The sequence below is a fragment of the Lolium perenne genome, chromosome 6 (assembly GCF_019359855.2).
Source record: "Lolium perenne isolate Kyuss_39 chromosome 6, Kyuss_2.0, whole genome shotgun sequence".
NCBI lineage: Eukaryota > Viridiplantae > Streptophyta > Magnoliopsida > Poales > Poaceae > Lolium > Lolium perenne.
The window spans coordinates 76,794,066-76,814,811 of NC_067249.2; the positions used below are offsets into that span (position 1 = coordinate 76,794,066).

General features: G+C 42.5%; 1 protein-coding gene across 1 annotated transcript; it reads left to right on the forward strand.

The window, feature by feature from the left end:
* The first annotated feature begins 14,555 nt into the window (after positions 1–14,555).
* Positions 14,556–16,375, forward strand: LOC127307742 (allene oxide synthase 4). The gene has a single exon (XM_051338501.1). The coding sequence runs from the start codon at positions 14,644–14,646 to the stop codon at positions 16,129–16,131; it is 1,488 nt and encodes a 495-aa protein (XP_051194461.1). The 5' UTR covers positions 14,556–14,643; the 3' UTR covers positions 16,132–16,375.
* Positions 16,376–20,746: the final 4,371 nt, after the last annotated feature.

Genomic DNA, 20,746 nt, shown 5'->3' on the forward strand with positions numbered 1-20,746 from the left:
CAAAACAATGTATATGACATGAGTAAACAAGTGAATCATAAAGCAAAGACTTTTCATGAATAGCACTTCAAGACAAGCATCAATTAAGTCTTGCATAAGAGTTAACTCATAAAGCAATAATTCAAAGTAAAAGCATTGAAGCAACACAAAAGAAGATTAAGTTTCAGCTGTTGCTTTCAACTTGTAACATGTATATCTCATGGATATTGTCAACATAGAGTAATATAATAAGTGCAATAAGCAAATATGTAGGAATCAATGCACAGTTCACACAAGTGTTTGTGCTAGAGCTTTGATTTTGAAAACATGAAACAATTTTGTCAACGGTAGTAATAAAGCATATGTATCATGTAAATTATATCTTATAAGTTGCAAGCCTCATGCATAGTGTACTAATAGTGCCCGCACCTTGTCCTAATTAGCTTGGACTACCGGATCATCACAATGCACATGTTTTGACCAAGTGTCACAAAGGGGTACCTCTATGCCGCCTGTACAAAGGTCTAAGGAGAAAGCTCGCATTTGGATTTCTCGCTATTGATTATTCTCAACTTAGACATCCATACCGGGACAACATAGACAACAGATAATGGACTCCTCTTTTATGCATAAGCATGTATCAACAATTAATAATTTTCTCATTTGAGATTGAGGATATTTGTCCAAAACTGAAACTTCCACCATGGATCATGGCTTTAGTTAGCGGCCCAATGTTCTTCTCTAACAATATGCATGCTTAACCATAAGGTGGTAGATCTCTCTTACTTCAGACAAGACGGACATGCATAGCAACTCACATGAAATTCAACAATGAATAGTTGATGGCGTCCCCAGTGAACATGGTTATCGCACAACAAGCAACTTAATAAAAGATAAAGTGCATAATTACATATTCAATACCACAATAGTTTTTAAGCTATTTGTCCCATGAGCTATATATTGCAAAGGTGAATGATGGAATTTTAAAGGTAGCACTAAAGCAATTTACTTTGGAATTGCGGAAAATACCATGTAGTAGGTAGGTATGGTGGACACAAATGGCATAGTGGTTGGCTCAAGTATTTTGGATGCATGAGAAGTAATCCCTCTCGATACAAGGTTTAGGCTAGCAAGGCTTATTTGAAACAAACACAAGGATGAACCGGTGCAGCAAAACTCACATAAAAGACATATTGAAAACATTATAAGACTCTACGCCGTCTTCCTTGTTGTTCAAACTCAATACTAGAAATTATCTAGACCTTAGAGAAACCAAATATGCAAACCAAATTTTAGCATGCTCTATGTATTTCTTCATTAATAGGTGCAAAGCATATGATGCAAGAGCTTAATCATGAGCACAACAATTGCCAAGTATCACATTACCCAAGACATTTATAGCAATTACTACATGTATCATTTTCCAATTCCAACCATATAACAATTTAACGAAGGAGAAACTTCGCCATGAATACTATGAGTAGAAACTAAAGACATACTTGTCCATATGCTACAGCGGAGCGTGTCTCTCTCCCATAAAGTGAATGCTAGGATCCATTTTATTCAAACAAAACAAAAACAAAAACAAACCGACGCTCCAAGCAAAGCACATAAGATGTGATGGAATAAAAATATAGTTTTAGGGGAGGAACCTGATAATGTTGTCGATGAAGAAGGGGATGCCTTGGGCATCCCCAAGCTTAGACGCTTGAGTCTTCTTAGAATATGCAGGGGTGAACCACCGGGGCATCCCCAAGCTTAGAGCTTTCACTCTCCTTGATCATGTTGCATCATACTCCTCTCTTGATCCTTGAAAACTTCCTCCACACCAAACTCGAAACAACTCATTAGAGGGTTAGTGCACAATAAAAATTAACATATTCAGAGGTGACACAATCATTCTTAACACTTCTGGACATTGCATAATGCTACTGGACATTAGTGGATCAAAGAAATTCATCCAACATAGCAAAAGAGGCAATACGAAATAAAAGGCAGAATCTGTCAAAACAGAACAGTTCGTATTGACGAATTTTAAAATGGCACCAGACTTGCTCAAATGAAAATGCTCAAATTTAATGAAAGTTGCGTACATATCTGAGGATCATGCACGTAAATTGGCTTAATTTTATGAGCTACCTACAGGGAGGTAGACCCAGATTCGTGACAGCAAAGAAATCTGGAACTGCGCAGTAATCCAAATCTAGTACTTACTTTTCTATCAAAGACTTTACTTGGCACAATAAAACACTAAACTAAGATAAGGAGAGGTTGCTACAGTAGTAAACAACTTCCAAGACACAAAATAAAAACAAAGTACTGTAGGTAAAAACATATGGGTTGTCTCCCATAAGCGCTTTTCTTTAACGCCTTTCAGCTAGGCGCAGAAGGTGTGTATCAAGTATTATCAAGAGACGAAGTGTCAACATCATAATTTGTTCTCATAATAGAATCAAAAGGTAACTTCATTCTATTTCTAGGGAAGTGTTCCATACCTTTCTTGAGAGGAAATTGATATTTTATATTACCTTCCTTCATATCAATGATAGCACCAACAGTTCGAAGAAAAGGTCTTCCCAATATAATGGGACAAGATGCATTGCATTCAATATCCAAGACAACAAAATCAACGGGAACAAGGTTATTGTTAACGGTAATGCGAACATTATCAACTTTACCCAAAGGTTTCTTTGTAGAATGATCAGCAAGATTAACATCCAAATAACAATTTTTCAGCGGTGGCAAGTCAAGCATATCATAAATCTTCTTAGGCATAACAGAAATACTTGCACCAAGATCACATAAAGCATTACAATCAAAATTTTTAACCTTCATCTTAATGATGGGCTCCCAACCATCCTCTAGCTTTTTAGGAATAGAGGCTTCGCGCTCTAGTTTCTCTTCTCTAGCTTTTATGAGAGCATTTGTAATATGATGCGTGAAAGCCAAATTTATAGCACTAGCATTAGGACTTTTAGCAAGTTTTTGCAAGAACTTTATAACTTCAGAGATGTGGCAATCATCAAAATTCAAACCATTATAATCTAAAGCAATGGGATCATCATCCCCAATGTTGGAAAAAATTTCAGCAGCTTTATCACAGCAGTTTAATGATTTAGCGATTTAGCAGTTTCTCGCGCTTTGCATTAGAAGTGGAAACATTGATAACACCAATTCTTTTATTATTAATAGTAGGAGGTGCAGCAACATGTGTAGCATTAGCATTACTAGTGGTGGTAATAGTCCAAACTTTAGCTACATTCTTCTCTTTAGCTAGTTTTTCATTTTCTTCTCTATCCCACCTAGCACGCAGTTCAGCCATTAATCTTATATTCTCATTAATTCTAACTTGGATGGCATTTGCTGTAGTAACAATTTTATTATGATGATTCTCATTAGGCAAAACTTTCGATTTCAAAAGATCAACATCAGCAGCAAGACTATCGACTTTAGAAGCAAGTATATCAATTTTCCCAAGCTTTTCTTCAACAGATTTGTTAAAAGCAGTTTGTGTACTAATAAATTCTTTAAGCATGGCTTCAAGTCCAGGGGGTGAATTCCTATTATTGTTGTAAGAATTACCATAAGAATTACCATAGCCGTTGCCATTATTATAAGGATATGGCCTATAGTTGTTACTAGAATTGTTAGGTAAGCATTGTTGTTGAAATTATTATTTTTAATGAAGTTTACATCAACATGTTCTTCTTGTGCAACCAATGAAGCTAATGGAACATTATTAGGATCAATATTAGTCCTATCATTCACAAGCATAGACATAATAGCATCAATCTTATCACTCAAGGAAGAGGTTTCTTCGACAGAATTTACCTTCTTACCTTGTGGAGCTCTTTCCGTGTGCCATTCAGAGTAATTGATCATCATATTATCAAGAAGCTTTGTTGCTTCACCAAGAGTGATGGACATAAAGGTACCTCCAGCAGCTGAATCCAATAAATTCCGTGAAGAAAAATTTAGTCCTGCATAGAAGGTTTGGATGATCATCCAAGTAGTCAGTCCATGGGTTGGGCAATTTTTAACCACAGATTTCATTCTTTCCCAAGCTTGAGCAACATGTTCAGTATCTAATTGTTTAAAATTCATTATGCTACTCCTCAAAGATATAATTTTAGCAGGGGGATAATATCTACCAATAAAAGCATCCTTGCATTTAGTCCATGAATCAATACTATTCTTAGGCAGAGATAGCAACCAATCTTTAGCTCTTCCTCTTAATGAGAAAGGGAACAATTTTAATTTTATAATGTCACCATCTACATCTTTATATTTTTGCATTTCACATAGTTCAACAAAATTATTAAGATGGGCAGCAGCATCATCAGAACTAACACCAGAAAATTGCTCTCGCATAACAAGATTTAGTAAAGCAGGTTTAATTTCAAAGAATTCTGCTGTAGTAGCAGGTGGAGCAATAGGTGTGCATAAGAAATCATTATTATTTGTGGTTGTGAAGTCACACAACTTAGTATTTTTAGGGTTGGCCATTTTAGCAACAGTAAATAAAGCAAACTAGATAAAGTAAATGCAAGTAACTAATTTTTTTGTGTTTTTGATATAGCAAACAAGATAGCAAATAAAGTAAAACTAGCAACTAATTTTTTTGTATTTTGATTTAGTGCAGCAAACAAAGTAGTAAATAAAACTAAGCAAGACAAAAACAAAGTAAAGAGATTGAGAAGTGGAGACTCCCCTTGCAGCGTGTCTTGATCTCCCCGGCAACGGCGATAGAAAAAGAGCTTGATGGCGTGTAACTCACACGTTCGTTGGGAACCCCAAGAGGAAGGTATGATGCGCACAGCAGCAAGTTTTCCCTCAGAAAGAAGCCAAGGTTTATCGAACCAGGAGGAGCCAAGAAGCACGTTGAAGGTTGATGGCGGCGGGATGTAGTGCGGCGCAACACCAGGGATTCCGGCGCCAACGTGGAACCTGCACAACACAACCAAAGTACTTTGCCCCAACGAAACAGTGAGGTTGTCAATCTCACCGGCTTGCTGTAACAAAGGATTAACCGTATTGTGTGGAAGATGATTGTTTGCAGAAAACAAGAGAACAAGATGTGCAGTAGAGATTGTATTTTAGTAAAGAGAATTGGACCGGGGTCCACAGTTCACTAGAGGTGTCTCTCCCATAAGACAAACAGCATGTTGGGTGAACAAATTACAGTTGGGCAATTGACAAATAAAGAGAGCATGACCATGCACATACATATCATGATGAGTATAGTGAGATTTAATTGGGCATGACGACAAAGTACATAGACCGCCATCCAACTGCATCTATGCCTAAAAAGTCCACCTTCAGGTTATCATCCGAACCCCCTCCAGTATTAAGTTGCAAAGCAACAGACAATTGCATTAAGTATGGTGCGTAATGTAATCAACAACTACATCCTTAGACATAGCATCAATGTTTTATCCCTAGTGGCAACAGCACAACACAACCTTAGAACTTTCATCCTTGTCCCGGTGTCAATGCAGGCATGAACCCACTATCGAGCATAAATACTCCCTCTTGGAGTTACAAGCATCTACTTGGCCAGAGCATCTACTAGTAACGGAGAGCATGCAAGATCATAAACAACACATAGATATAACTTTGATAATCATCATAACAAGTATTCTCTATTCATTGGATCCCAACAAACGCAACATATAGAATTACAGATAGATGATCTTGATCATGTTAGGCAGCTCACAAGATCCGACAATGATAGCACAATGGGGAGAAGACAACCATCTAGCTACTGCTATGGACCCATAGTCCAGGGGTAGACTACTCACACATCACACCGGAGGCGACCATGGCGGCGTAGAGTCCTCCGGGAGATGAATCCCCTCTCCGGCAGGGTGCCGGAGGCGATCTCCTGGATCCCCCGAGATGGGATCGGCGTTGGCGGCGTCTCTGGAAGGTTTTCCGTATCGTGGCTCTCGGTACTGGGGGTTTCGTCACGGAGGCTTTAAGTAGGCGGAAGGGCAAGTCAGGAGGGGGCACAGGGGCCCCACACCATAGGCCGGCGCGGCCAAGGGGAGCCGCGCCGCCCTAGGGTTTGGGCACCCTGTGGCCCCACTTCGTTTCGTCTTCGGACTTCTGGAAGCTTCGTGGAAAAATAGGCCCCTGGGCGTTGATTTCGTCCAATTCCGAGAATATTTCCTTACTAGGATTTCTGAAACCAAAAATAGCAGAAAACAGCAACTGGCACTTCGGCATCTTGTTAATAGGTTAGTTCCAGAAAATGCACGAATATGACATAAAGTGTGCATAAAACATGTAGATAACATCAATAATGTGGCATGGAACATAAGAAATTATCGATACGTCGGAGACGTATCAGGAGACAACAGCGTTGATGAAGATGGCGGTGGTGTCGATGGAGAAGCCTTCCGGGGGCACTTCCCTGTCCCGGCGGCGTGCCGGAACAGAGACTCCTGTCCCCCAGATCTTGGCTTCGCGATGGCGGCGGCTCTGGATGGTTTCTCGTACCATGGCTTTTCCGTCTCGAGGTTTTAGGTCTGGGACCTTTATATAGGCGAAGAGGCGGACTCGGAGGGGCGACGAGGCGGTGAGGGGGTATGGCGGCGCGGACAGGGCCTGGGCCGCGCCAGCCACCCTCCTGGGGCCCCTGTGGCCCACCTCTGGTCCTTCCCGGGTGTTCTGGAAGCTTCGTGTATTTCTAAGATGCTGGGCGTTGATTTCGTCCGATTCCGAGAATATTTCCTTACTAGGATTTCTGAAACCAAAAACAGCAGAAAACAGGAACTGGCCCTTCGGCATCTCGTCAATAGGTTAGTTCCGGAAAACGCATAATAATGACATAAAGTATGCATAAAATATGTAGATATCATCAATAATGTGGCATGGAACATAAGAAATTATCGATACGTCGGAGACGTATCAGCATCCCCAAGCTTAGTTTCTGCTCGTCCCGAGCAGGTAAACGATAACAAAGATAATTTCTGGAGTGACATGCCATCATAACCTTGATCATACTATTGTAAGCACATGTAATGAATGCAGCAATCAAAACAAAGGTAATGACATGAGTAAACAACTGAATCATATAGCAAAGACTTTTCATGAATAGTACTTTCAAGACAAGCATCAATAAGTCTTGCATAAGAGTTAACTCATAAAGCAATAATTCAAAGTAAAGGTATTGAAGCAACATAAAGGAAGATTAAGTTTCAGCGGTTGCTTTCAACTTGTAACATGTATATCTCATGGATAGTTGTCAATGTAAAGTAATATAACAAGTGCAATATCCAAGTATGTAGGAATCAATGCACAGTTCACACAAGTGTTTGCTTCTTGAGACGGAGAGAAATAGGTGAACTGACTCAACATAAAAGTAGAAGAAAGGCCCTTCGACGAGGGAAGCATTGATTGCTATATTTGTGCTAGAGCTTTAGTTTTGAAAACAAGAAACAATTTTGTCAACGGTAGTAATAAAGCATATGTGTTATGTAAATTATATCTTACAAGTTGCAAGCCTCATGCATAGTATACTAATAGTGCCCGCACCTTGTCCTAATTAGCTCGGATTACCTGGATTATCATTGCAATGCATATGTTTTAACCAAGTGTCACAAAGGGGTACCTCTATGCCGCCTGTACAAAGGTCTAAGGAGAAAGCTCGCATCGGATTTCTCGCTATTGATTATTCTCAACTTAGACATCCATACCGGGACAACATAGACAACAGATAATGGACTCCTCTTATACGCATAAGCATGTAGCAACAATTAATTTTCTCATATGAGATTGAGGATATTTGTCCAAAACTGAAACTTCCACCATGGATCATGGCTTTAGTTAGCGGCCCAATGTTCTTCTCTAACATTATGCAATGCTCTAACCATTCTAGCGGTAAATCTCCATTACTTCAGACAAGACGAACATGCATAGCAACTCACATGATATTCAACAAAGAGTAGTTGATGGCGTCCCCAGGAACATGGTTATCGCACAACAAGCAACTTAATAAGAGATAAAGTGCATAAGTACATATTCAATACCACAATAGTTTTTAGGCTATTTGTCCCATGAGCTATATATTGAAAAGGTAGAGGATAGAAATTTTAAAGGTAGCACTCAAACAATTTACTTTGGAATGGCGGAGAAATACCATGTAGTAGGTAGGTATGGTGGACACAAATGGCATAGTGGTTGGCTCAAAGATTTTGGATGCATGAGAAGTATTCCCTCTCGATACAAGGTTTAGGCTAGCAAGATTATTTGAAACAAACACAAGGATGAACCGGTGCAGCAAAACTCACATAAAAGACATATTGTAAACATTATAAGACTCTACACCGTCTTCCCTGTTGTTCAAACTCTTTACTAGAAATTATCTAGACTTTAGAGAGACCAATTATGCAAACCAAATTTTAGCAAGCTCTATGTATTTCTTCATTAATAGGTGCAAAGTATATGATGCAAGAGCTTAAACATGAGCACAACAATTGCCAAGTATCACATTATCCAAGACATTTTAGAATTACTACATGTAGCATTTCCCGTTTCCAACCATATAACAATTGACGAAGCAGTTTCAACCTTCGCCATGAAAATTAAAAGCTAAGAACACATGTGTTCATATGAACCAGCGGAGCGTGTCTCTCTCCCAAACAATCATTTATTCAAACAAAAACAAAAACAAGAACATACCGACGCTCCAAGCAAAGCACATAAGATGTGATGGAATAAAAATATAGTTTCAGGGGAGGAACCTGATAATGTTGTCGATGAAGAAGGGGATGCCTTGGGCATCCCCAAGCTTAGATGCTTGAGTCTTCTTGAAATATACATGGATGAACCACCGGGGCATCCCCAAGCTTAGAGCTTTCACTCTTCTTGATCACATTGTATCATCCTCCTCTCTTGACCCTTGAAAACTTCCTCCACACCAAACTCGAAACAAACTCATTAGAGGGTTAGTGCATAATCAAAATTCACATGTTCAGAGGTGACACAATCATTCTTAACACTTCTGGACATTGCCCAAAGCTTCTGAAACTTAATGGAACAAATAAATCCATTCAATATAGCAAAAGAGGCGATGCGAAATAAAAGGCAGAATCTGTCAAAACAGAACAGTCCGTAAAGACGAATTTTATTGAGGCACCAGACTTGCTCAAATGAAAATGCTCAAATTGAATGAAAGTTGCGTACATATCTTAGGATCACTCACGTAAATTGGCATAATTTTCTGAGTTACCTACAGAGAATTTTTCCCAGATTCGTGACAGCAAGAAATCTGTTTCTGCGCAGTAATCCAAATCTAATATGAACCTTACTATCAAAGACTTTACTTGGCACAACAATGCAATAAAACTAAGATAAGGAGAGGTTGCTACAGTAGTAACAACTTCCAAAACACAAGTATAAAACAAAATTACTGTAGCAAAATAAACACATGGGTTATCTCCCAAGAAGTTCTTTCTTTATAGTCATTAAGATGGACTCAGCAGTTTTAACGATGCACTCGCAAGAAATAGTAGTTGAAGCAAAAGAGAGAATCAAGAGGCAAATTCAAAACAAATTTAAGTCTAACATGCTTCCTATGAAAATGAATCTTGTAAATAAATAAATTCAAGAAGCATAATGCAACAAGCATAGAAAGATAAAACAAGTGCAGCTTCAAGATTTTCAGCAAAAAGAGAGGTGTTTTAGTAACGGGAAAATTTCCACAACCATATTTTTCTCTCTCATAATAATGTCCAGTAGCATCATGAGCAAACTCAACAATATAACTATCAAATGAAACATTCTTATCATGAGTCCCATGCATAAAATTATTACTCTCCACATAAGCATAATCAATTTTATTAGTAATAGCGGGAGCAAATTCAACAGAGTAGCTATCATCAAATATAGGAGGTATATTGTAATCATAATCAAATTTATCCTCCATAATAGGCGGTACTAAAAGACTACTATCATTATAATCATCATAAATAGGAGGTAAAGTATCATCAAAGTAAATTTTCTCCTCAATGCTTGGGGGACTAAAAATATCATGCTCATCAAAGCCAGCTTCCCCAAGCTTAGAATTTTCCATATCATTAGCAACAATAGTGTTCAAAGCGTTCATACTAACATGTTCCATGAGTTTTTTAATTTTCGGATCAAACCATCCATGTCTTAAATCAGGAAATAGAATAAGAAGCTCATTGTTGTCCATTATGCCTTACTAGTGTAAACAAGAAACAAAAAGATGCAATTGCAGGATCTAAAGGAAATAGCTTCGAGCACACACACAATGGCGCCAGAAAAGTACTGTTACCTGGAACCGAAGTATGAGTGCCTTTTACCTTTCCTCCCCGGCAACGGCGCCAGAAAAGTGCTTGATGTCTACGGGAGCTTCTATTCTTGTAGACAGTGTTGGGCCTCCAAGAGCAGAGGTTTGTAGAACAGCAGCAAGTTTCCCTTAAGTGGATCACCCAAGGTTTATCGATCTCAGGGAGGAAGAGGTCAAAGATATCCCTCTCATGCAACCCTGCAACCACAAAGCAAGAAGTCTCTTGTGTCCCCAACACACCTAATAGGTGCACTAGTTCGGCGAAGAGATAGTGAAATACAGGTGGTATGAATATATATGAGCAGTAGCAATGGCACCAGAAAAGTGCTTTGCCCAGGACTGGCGTGTGATGGATGGTGGTAATATTGCGGACAGTAGAGATACAGTAAAACAGTAAACAAGCAGCGATAGCAGTATTTAGGAACAAGGCCTAGGGATTATACTTTCACTAGTGGACACTCTCAACTTTGATCACATAACAAAATAGATAAATGCATACTCTACACTCTCTTGTTGGATGATGAACACCATTGCGTAGGATTACACGAACCCTCAATGCCGGAGTTAACAAGCTCCACAATATTCAATGTTCATATTTAAATAACCTTAGAGTGCAAGATAGATCAACACAACCAAACCAAGTACTAACATAGCATGCACACTACTACCATCACACTATGAAAGGAGGAATAGATCACATCAATACCATCATAGTAATAGTTAACTTCATAATCTACAAGAGATCACAATCATAAACTACGCCAAGTACTACATGATGCACACACTGTCCACATTACATCATGCAGGAGGAATTGAGTACTTTAATAACATCACTAGAGTAGCACATAGATGAATAGTGATACAAAACTCATATAAATCTCAATCATGTAAGGCAGCTCATGAGATCATTGTATTGAAGTACATAGGAGAGAGATTAACCACATAGCTACCGGTACAGCCCCGAGCCTCGATGGAGAACTACTCCCTCCTCATGGGAGACAGCAGCGTTGATGAAGATGGCGGTGGTGTCGATGGAGAAGCCTTCTGGGGGCACTTCCCCGTCCCGGCGGCGTGCCGGAACAGAGACTCCTGTCCCCCATATCTTGGCTTCGCGATGGCGGCGGCTCTGGATGGTTTCTCGTACCGTGGCTTTTCCGTCTCGAGGTTTTAGGTCTGGGACCCTTATATAGGCGAAGAGGCGGAGTCGGAGGGGCGACGAGGCGGTGAGGGGGTATGGCGGCGCGGCCAGGGCCTGGGCCGCGCCAGCCACCCTCCTGGGGCCCCTATGGCCCACCTCTGGTCCTTCCCGGGTGTTCTGGAAGCTTCGTGTATTTCTAAGATGCTGGGCGTTGATTTCGTCCGATTCCGAGAATATTTCCTTACTAGGATTTCTGAAACCAAAAACAGCAGAAAACAGGAACTGGCCCTTCGGCATCTCGTCAATAGGTTAGTTCCGGAAAACGCATAATAATGACATAAAGTATGCATAAAATATGTAGATATCATCAATAATGTGGCATGGAACATAAGAAATTATCGATACGTCGGAGACGTATCAGCCGCCGCCATCGCGAAGCCAAGATCTGGGGGACAGGAGTCTCTGTTCCGGCACGCCGCCGGGACGGGGAAGTGCCCCCGGAAGGCTCCTCCATCGACACCACCGCCATCTTCATCACCGCTGCTGTCTCCCATGAGGAGGGAGTAGTTCTCCATCGAGGCTCGGGGCTGTACCGGTAGCTATGTGGTTAATCTCTCTCCTATGTACTTCAATACAATGATCTCATGAGCTGCCTTACATGATTGAGATTCATATGAGTTTTGTATCACAATTCATCTATGTGCTACTCTAGTGATGTTATTAAAGTAGTCTATTCCTCCTCCATGATGTAATGTTGACAGTGTGTGCATCATGAAGTACTTGGTATATGCTATGATTGTGATCTCTTGTAGATTATGAAGTTAACTATTACTATGATGGTATTGATGTGATCTATTCCTTCTTTCATAGTGTGATGGTCACAGTGTGCATGCTATGTTAGTACTTGGTTTAGTTGTGTTGATCTATCTTGCACTCTAAGGTTATTTAAATATGAACATTGAATATTGTGGAGCTTGTTAACTCCGGCATTGAGGGTTCTTTTAGCCCTACGCAATTAGTGGTGTTCATCATCCAACAAGAGGGTGTAGAGTCTAGCATCTATTCTGTTATGTGATCAATGTTGAGAGTGTCCACTAGTGAAAGTATGATCCATAGGCCTTGTTCCTAAATACTGCTATCGCTGCTTGTTTACTGTTCTACTGCATCTGTACTGTCTGCAATATTACCACCATCAACCACACGCCGATCCTGGACAACAAAGCACTTTTTCCGCGCGTTACTCTGCTCATACTTATTCATACCACCTGTATTTCACTATCTCTTCGCCGAACTAGTGCACCTATTAGGTGTGTTGGGGCCACAAGAGACTTCTTGCTTTGTGGTTGCAGGGTTGCATGAGAGGGATATCTTTGACCTCTTCCTCCCTGAGTTCGATAAACCTTGGGTGATCCACTTAAGGGAAACTTGCTGCTGTTCTACAAACCTCTGCTCTTGGAGGCCCAACACTGTCTACAAGAATAGAAGCACCCGTAGACATCAGTTATCTCCCCCTCTCTTCTTCTAGCAATCCTACAAAATAAAATAACGTCTTGTATCCCCAACTTCACCTTGTGGTTGTCAAGCACAAGGTTTCGTGTAAGTAAAAGTAAATAAAGTAATAGCTAAAGTAAAGTAACGAAGCAACTAAAATAAACTAAGTAAAGGCGGTAAATGTTTGTTTGTTTTGGGGTTTTGAGTGCAAATAAGAAAGAAAAATATATTTTTTTCGGATTAAAATAGTGCTGCAAAATAAAAAGTAAGATAAAAGTGATGAAAAGGTGTTTGTTATGATTACAATTGGACCGGGGTTCATGGGTTCACTTGACTATTCTCTCTTTTAAGTTGTAGTGGACAATAATAATTCATCAATGAGATATGAAGACAATAACTTTAACATGTATAAGATAAGAATTCATATGGGCATCACGTTCTAAGATAGAGACGATGCAACATATCTCTCTTACACTCCACGAGATATATTTTGGAACAATTCTGCGGTCTTAAAGGGGTAGTTGATTCTGAATGAGGCAATAACTCTGCACTCCATTTCATTGCACGATCAAGTTTTATGAACACAACGATAATAAGACCCACTGAAATTTAGCATTCTAAAAGTGAGTTGTCTTGGAAATTTTGTTCCATCATGGCACGCATTGGGAAAATTGTTTCCTACATGTCTCTGTTTGTTTCAATTTTCGGCACGCTTGGGAAAATTTCAAGCCAAACTTTACATATTTGTCAGATTTACATTGTTTGACTTTAAATAAAAATTTATGTGTACTATATTTTAGAAAAGAGGGAGTACATTCGAGGCAAGGGGATGTTCTATTTAGCTATTTAATTCCCAGGTTGAAAAGTAATTATTTTATAACCATCATATTCTTTCGTAATTGTACATGATTTTTGCCTTAGTAAACTTTAGCTTACCACACAAGTCAATTGGAACGTAAGAAAATATAGTCATGGCGTAATAAAATGTAACGTACAGAATATAATGTAAAATAGACAACTTTTACGGTTTTAACATTGTTACAACTCATATATTCCCTTTTCTATTTCAACTTTTCGTTCTAGATCATTATGAATGTAATTATTTGTATGAAATATTTACTATACCACCGGGGGATCATATCAATCAATCACCAGGTCTCTCTTTGCTCTCCTCCAAGGCCACACGTACGTCCATCGATCCTAGTTGTCGGCTCCTCCTCAGCCATGTGCGCTTCCCCGCATTTCTCCTCTCTTCCTTGGAATAGGGCCACAGAGCATGTACTACCATGTCCATGGCCATGTCTATGGTGGAGCTTCAAATCCGAGTCTCCATCTCTGTTGATCCCAAGGGACGATGAAGAACCGGTCTCAGCTTGCCAGGCCTGAAGCCCGCAGAGCTCCGGCGAGCCAGATTCATCACGGAATTTTGAATTGCCCCTTTTTTCCTAGAAATATTTGAAACAATATTATATTTACGGACTACGGTCAAAATTTAAGACATGTTTTAAACGCCATCTCTCTATGATTCTACAAAGATATTTACCTTTGGCCGCATGAGGCCCATCCGCCAATGTATGCAAGTAGCCCATAGATGTTGGTTCGTCCTTATATATAAACGAAGGACGACTCAATTGTCATTACAGCACTAGCTGAGGTAGCTGATAATTTCAGAGTTATAGAAACAGAACCAAGTCAGGCTCGCATTACGCCACTACCCATGACGTCGAAGAAGGCAAGCAGCTCCGGCGCCGATGAAGCGGAGACGAAGCTGTCGCCGTCGGGGTTCCCCGTGAAGGAGGTCCCTGGCAGCTACGGCGTACCCTTCTTCTCGCCGTTGAAGGACCGGCTGCAGTACTACTACTTGCAGGGCGCGGAGGAGTACTTCCGGTCCCGCATCGCCAGCAACGGCGGCGCCACCGTGCTGCGCGTGAACATGCCCCCCGGCCCGTTCATCACGCGCGACTCCGGGGTGGTGGCCCTCCTGGACGCGCGCAGCTTCGCCGTGCTCCTCGACGACGCCAAGGTCGACAAGACCGACACGCTGGACGGCACCTACGTGCCCTCCCTCAAACTCTTCGGCGGCTACCGCCCGCTGGCATTCCTCGACGCCGCCGACCCGCGCCACGCGGCGATCAAGGGCGTGGTGATGCGCCTCGCCGTGGCGCGGATGCACCAGGTCGCGCCGACGTTCAAGATCTCCTTCGGCGCCATGTTCGACGCCGTGGACGCCGGCATAGGCTCCGGCCCCGTCCAGTTCAACAAGCTGAACGAGGTTCACATGTTCGACTTCACCTGCTCCGCGCTGTTCGGTGGCAAGACGCCGAGCGAGGCGATGGGCGACGGCGCCGTGACGAAGGCCATTAAGTGGCTGCTGCTGCAGCTGCACCCGATCGCCAGCAAGGTGATCAAGCCGTGGCCTATCGAGGACCTCCTCCTCCACACCTTCCGCCTGCCGGCCTTCCTCGTCCGCGGCGACTACGCCGCGCTCACGGCGTACTTCGCCGAGGCCGCCGGCGCCGTGCTGGACGACGCCGAGCTGGCAAAGACCGGCATCTCGCGCGAGGAGCTCCTCCACAACCTGGTATTCATGGCCCTGTTCAACGCCTACGGCGGGTTCAAGATCTTCCTACCGCACGTGGTCAAGTGGCTTGCCCGCGCCGGGCCTGCCCTGCACGCCAGTCTGGCCGAGGAGGTCCGCGCCGCGTGCCCCGACGGCGGCGAGATCACGGTGTCGGCCGTGGACAGGATGCCGCTGGTGAAGTCGGTGGTGTGGGAGGCGCTGCGCATGAACCCGCCGGTGGAGTTCCAGTACGGGCGCGCGCGGCAGGACCTGGTGGTGGAGAGCCACGACGCGGCGTACCAGGTGCGCAAGGGCGAGATGCTGTTCGGGTACCAGCCCATGGCGACGCGCGACGAGCGCGTGTTCAAGGACGCCGGCGAGTTCGTACCGGAGCGGTTCGTGGACGGCGGCGAGCAGGCGAAGCTGCTGGGGAACGTGGTGTGGTCGAACGGGCCGGAGGACGGCGTGGCGGCGGAGGGGAACAAGCAGTGCCCCGGGAAGGACATGGTGGTGGCGGTGGGGAGGCTGATGGTGGCGCAGCTGTTCCGGCGGTACGACACGTTCGCCGCCACCGTGGAGGACCTGCCGCTGGAGCCGATAGTTACGTTCACCTCGCTCACCAAGGCGGCGCCATTGACGGAGTAAGTATAAACAAGTGCCAAGTGGCGGCGCTCGTGGGTGGCGTGGTGGCGTTATTTAAGCGTGCGATGACGGTGATGCAGTGCTTGGTGCTTGAAGTTTGGTGGTCAAATTTGGACGGGTTGGCTCAGTTTGCATGTGCTGCTGCCGCGCCTGGGTCCCTCGATCTGTCTGTCGTCATGTATTTGTTTGGAAGTGCATCTGTATGAATTTGTAATTGCCTGTATTTAAAAAATCTCAGTTGCATTGACGTTTAGCTACATTCAGCAACGCTTGCGGGGGGCTCCTTCTTATCCCCAACCTTCTCTCTCATGCGAACAGTACGTGACCGCTCTCCTTCCCTGCTTGCGCCCAGCGCCTCTCCCTTCCTCCGCCGGCGACTCCGCTGCTTGGCATGGGGATGGGAGATGAGGCTTGAGATGTAGTGTAGATAGTAGTTTATTGGGCTAGGTTTGTTTCCTCCGTGGAGAATTGCTATATGCCGATGGGATCGAGGCCATGGATGCAACCGAGTTGCATCAGGAAGTTGGTTGTGCTACTGCTCTTTGCCAGGGTGTTCCGGCGGTCGGAGCCGAAGATGGCAACGAGTTTGGCTGCAGCCCATCCCCCCCACCCCCCCCACCCCGGTAAGTAAGCTCGAGTGTCCATCATCGCCACCTTCTATGCTTGCCTCCCCGGTGGCAGCGGCGGGCTTGAGCTTGGCTGTCGAAAGCCAACTCTAGGGGTCGCTTGAGAGATCACTGGGTATGGAATGTTCCAATGTCCAAAATAACTTGGTAATAGAACGGTTGGTCGAATGCAAACATATATAAGTCACTACGGAACCAGTCAAGGTACCGACAGCCAGATCCTGTGCCGACGACAAAATATCGGGGCCATCGGCACATGACTCGTTTCGGCCGAGCGGTCAGCTGAGTAAACCGTCAAGACATGAAGGTGTGTGCGACGCAGAATCGTCAAGACAGCTTTCGGCCGTGGGCACAGCCTCTCCACCCTGACGGCGAGCTAACAACGTCAGCCTGTGCCGACGGCAAAGCCATCGGCATAGCTATTTTTCATTTTACCAGATTAATCTTCAAAAAATCATAACTAAATCATTACAATTCATAAAAATACAAATAATATATCAAAAAAATTAGAAAAATAAGTTCTATCTTGGAAAAATATCAAACTTGGAATGTTTCAAATACCTCACAGAACCTTCTAAAAAATGAGCTATCATATCCGATATTTTATGGCTTTCACACTGAACAATCAATGTTATGGATAGAATCGCGACATAGTTTGTGATAATATGCTTATATTGTGCACACATGTGCATTTTGGGATGTCTTACGATGTTGCAGGAGGAAGTTTTCCATTTCATCGCACGAAAAACCATTTTCCATTTTAAGGTGTCGAAAACAGGGTGTTAAGTGAAGCAAACACAAAATTAAAGTTTCACATTGGTACCAACACATTTTTCAAAAATACTAGACCATATAAGATGGAAAATTTATTAACCGGTGTATCTGTAACCTTTCCGTCCACCCCTCATGAAAAAGACAAATTTATGTCGTATCGGTAGGAGGCCGACCAGATTTGAACTACATGTACATGATATAATGCTCAAGATTTTTTGTAAAAATCATTTTTAGATTCAAAACATGCTGTTTCATTAGAGATCCAGTGCAAGTTTGGCGAGCCTCAACCCCGGGAAAAGGATGTTCATGTCTGCCGTTTTGAATATAGTTTGAAACGGGCATAAAAAAATTCAAAAACAATCCAAACACCGTGAAACCTACACGTGGTGTCATATTATGTGTCATAGTTGCAAGGAAAAATATTAAAGTTGGAAAATTGTGAACATCACAAAAAATCCTTCACAAAATGAGCTATCATGTTCGAGGTTTCATGACGTTTAGGTCAAACGACCAATATTATGGATAGAATCACGGTATAGTTTGTGATAATGTGCCCATATTGTGCACACATGTGCATATTGGGATGTCTTACGATATTGCAGGAGGAAGTTTTCCATTTCATCGCACGAAAAAACCATTTTCCATTTTTGAGGTACCAAAAATGTGATGTTTTGTGAAGCAACCACAAAATTAAAGATTCACATAGGTACCAACACATTTTTCAAAAATACTAGACCAACTAAGATGGAAAAATTTCTCAACCGGTGTATATGAAACCTTTCCGTCCACCCCTCATGAAAAAGACAAATTCCTGCCGAATCGGTAGGAGGCCGACCAGATTTGAACTACAGGTACATGATACATTGCTCAAGATTTTTTGTAAAAATTATTTTAGATTCACAACATGCTATTTCATCAGAGATACAGTGCAAGTTTAGCGAGCCTCAGCCCCGGGCAAAGGATCTTCATGCCCGCCGTTTTGAATATAGTTTAAACGGGCATAAAAATTCAAAAATGATCCAAACAATGTGAAACCTTCGTGTGCTGTCATATTATATGTTATAGTTGCAAGAAAAAAATATTAAAGTTGAAATTGCGAACATCACAAAAAAATTCTACACAAAATGAGCTATCATGTTCGAGGTTTCATGACATTTAGGTCAAACGACCAATGTTATGGATAGAATCGCGGCATAGTTTGTGATAATGTGCCTATATTATGCACACATGTGTATCTTGAGATGTCTTACGATGTTGCAGGAGGAAATTTTCCTTTTCATCGCGCGAAAAAGCTATTTTCCATTTTCGAGGTGCCGAAAACGCGATGTTTTGTGAAGCAACCACCAAATTAAAATTTCACATTGGTACCAACACATTTTTTAAAAATAATAGACCATCTAAGTTGGAAAATTTCCTAACCGGTGTATCTGGAACATTTCCATCCATCCCTCATGAAAAAGACAAATTCCTGCCGAATCGGTAGGAGGCCAGCCAGATTTGACATGATCTAATGCTCATGAATTTTTGGAAAAATTATTTTTAGATTCAAAATATGATATAGATGTCATATTTGAATTCCTCTCATTCTTCTAATAGATTTAGACATATTATTTTTCAAATTTTGATTTACAGATTTAAAGATATTAATTATTCCACATTAAATAAAAAAGAAAAAATCATTTTATTGTCCATTTGAATTCAAGGTTAATATACTTATTCTTGTAGTTTATGTAGGTAATTGTAATGATGTGCAACATCAAATAATAAGGGTTATTATCAACAAGGTGTCATTTCTTTCATGGAATTTAGTCTAAATGGAACCGAGAAGTTATGCGTGCTAGGGGTGGAGCAGTGTGAGGATGGGTGACTGACCGAAAAGTTTGACCATAAGTGAAATTTGACCTAATGTTAAATGTATTTAGAGTTAAAATGGTGCATGTGAGAGATTAAAAAAATTGGAATAAAAAAATAATTTTAAAAAATTCGAGCCAGAATTACCAAACGGCGTTGTTTCTATGGGGATTTCAGAGGATAAAATATCTTCAAGAAAATCTACATGGGTTGAGTGAGAAGTAGGATTGAATTTTATAGAACTTTTTATAGGGGTTGTTCTGTACTGTATCTTGGAAACTGAAATCTCCGGCACATGCCCACAAATAACAGATGACCGGATGAGTAGCCCAAATGCCACAACGATACGCGCCAATATGGGGCGATGCTTTGCTAGGTGAAGCGATGCAGATTCCTAGCAGATGTACGATTCGTAGCAGATGGAGCAGATGCCGACAGATAACAGATGTACGATTCCTAGCGTCGACCCAACAATGTTACGCGCCAACGGTTGAAGCGATGCAGATTACATGGGAGGGGAGATGCATATACGGGTGTAACTAGACAGCCTGGCTTGTTTAAAAAAAAAAACTAGACAGCCTGGCGCTCGAATTTTTAACAAGAAGAGAGAGCGATATCCGAGGGAATAGTCAAAGTGTCAGCAAAACGCATGTGATCATCGATCATGATCACTAGCACAGTCCCAAGCTTGATCAGGAGTAATTTCAATTGTCAGTGGCAGCTCAAAGCTCATAAACCATGAACACACCCGGTGGCCGGTGGTCGTTCATGTGCATCCCTGTCGCTGGCTGTCTGAGTCAGTGGATGCATCCCTTTGTATGCAAAAGAGATCAAGCACGCTACCCGAGTCGAGCCGTGGATCGTACGAGAGTAAGGGCATCTCCAACCGCACGACCCAAACCGCGCCCGCGCGTCCGTTTGGGTCGAGCCGGACAAAAACGCGGCCCAACGCGGGGACGCACCGCAAAAGCGGACGGCCGCGGAGTCCGGAACGACGCAAACCCGGCTCAAATCTGGGCCAGTTTTGCGTGGCCGCGGATGGCACGCGGCGTCCTCGCGTGTCCGCCTCGTCCGCGTGGCTGGCCCACCTATCGGTGCCCCAGTCCTATTAAATGTGGACTGGGGAAGGGGACTGTCCCTATCCAGTCCCCACTCTCCACTCCGGCCGCACGCGCGAGCTCGAAACTTCCGCGCCGCCATGGCCCCGAAGCGCGAGTTCCAGTGTCAACACCCGGATTTTTAAGTCCAGATGCCTGTTATGCCATACATCGCAATCCCAGGAGTATTGTTGTTGCGAGACATAACAGTTGAATATCATAAGTCATCATTCATTACATATCATAATCGTCTTACAACAAAGGATCACA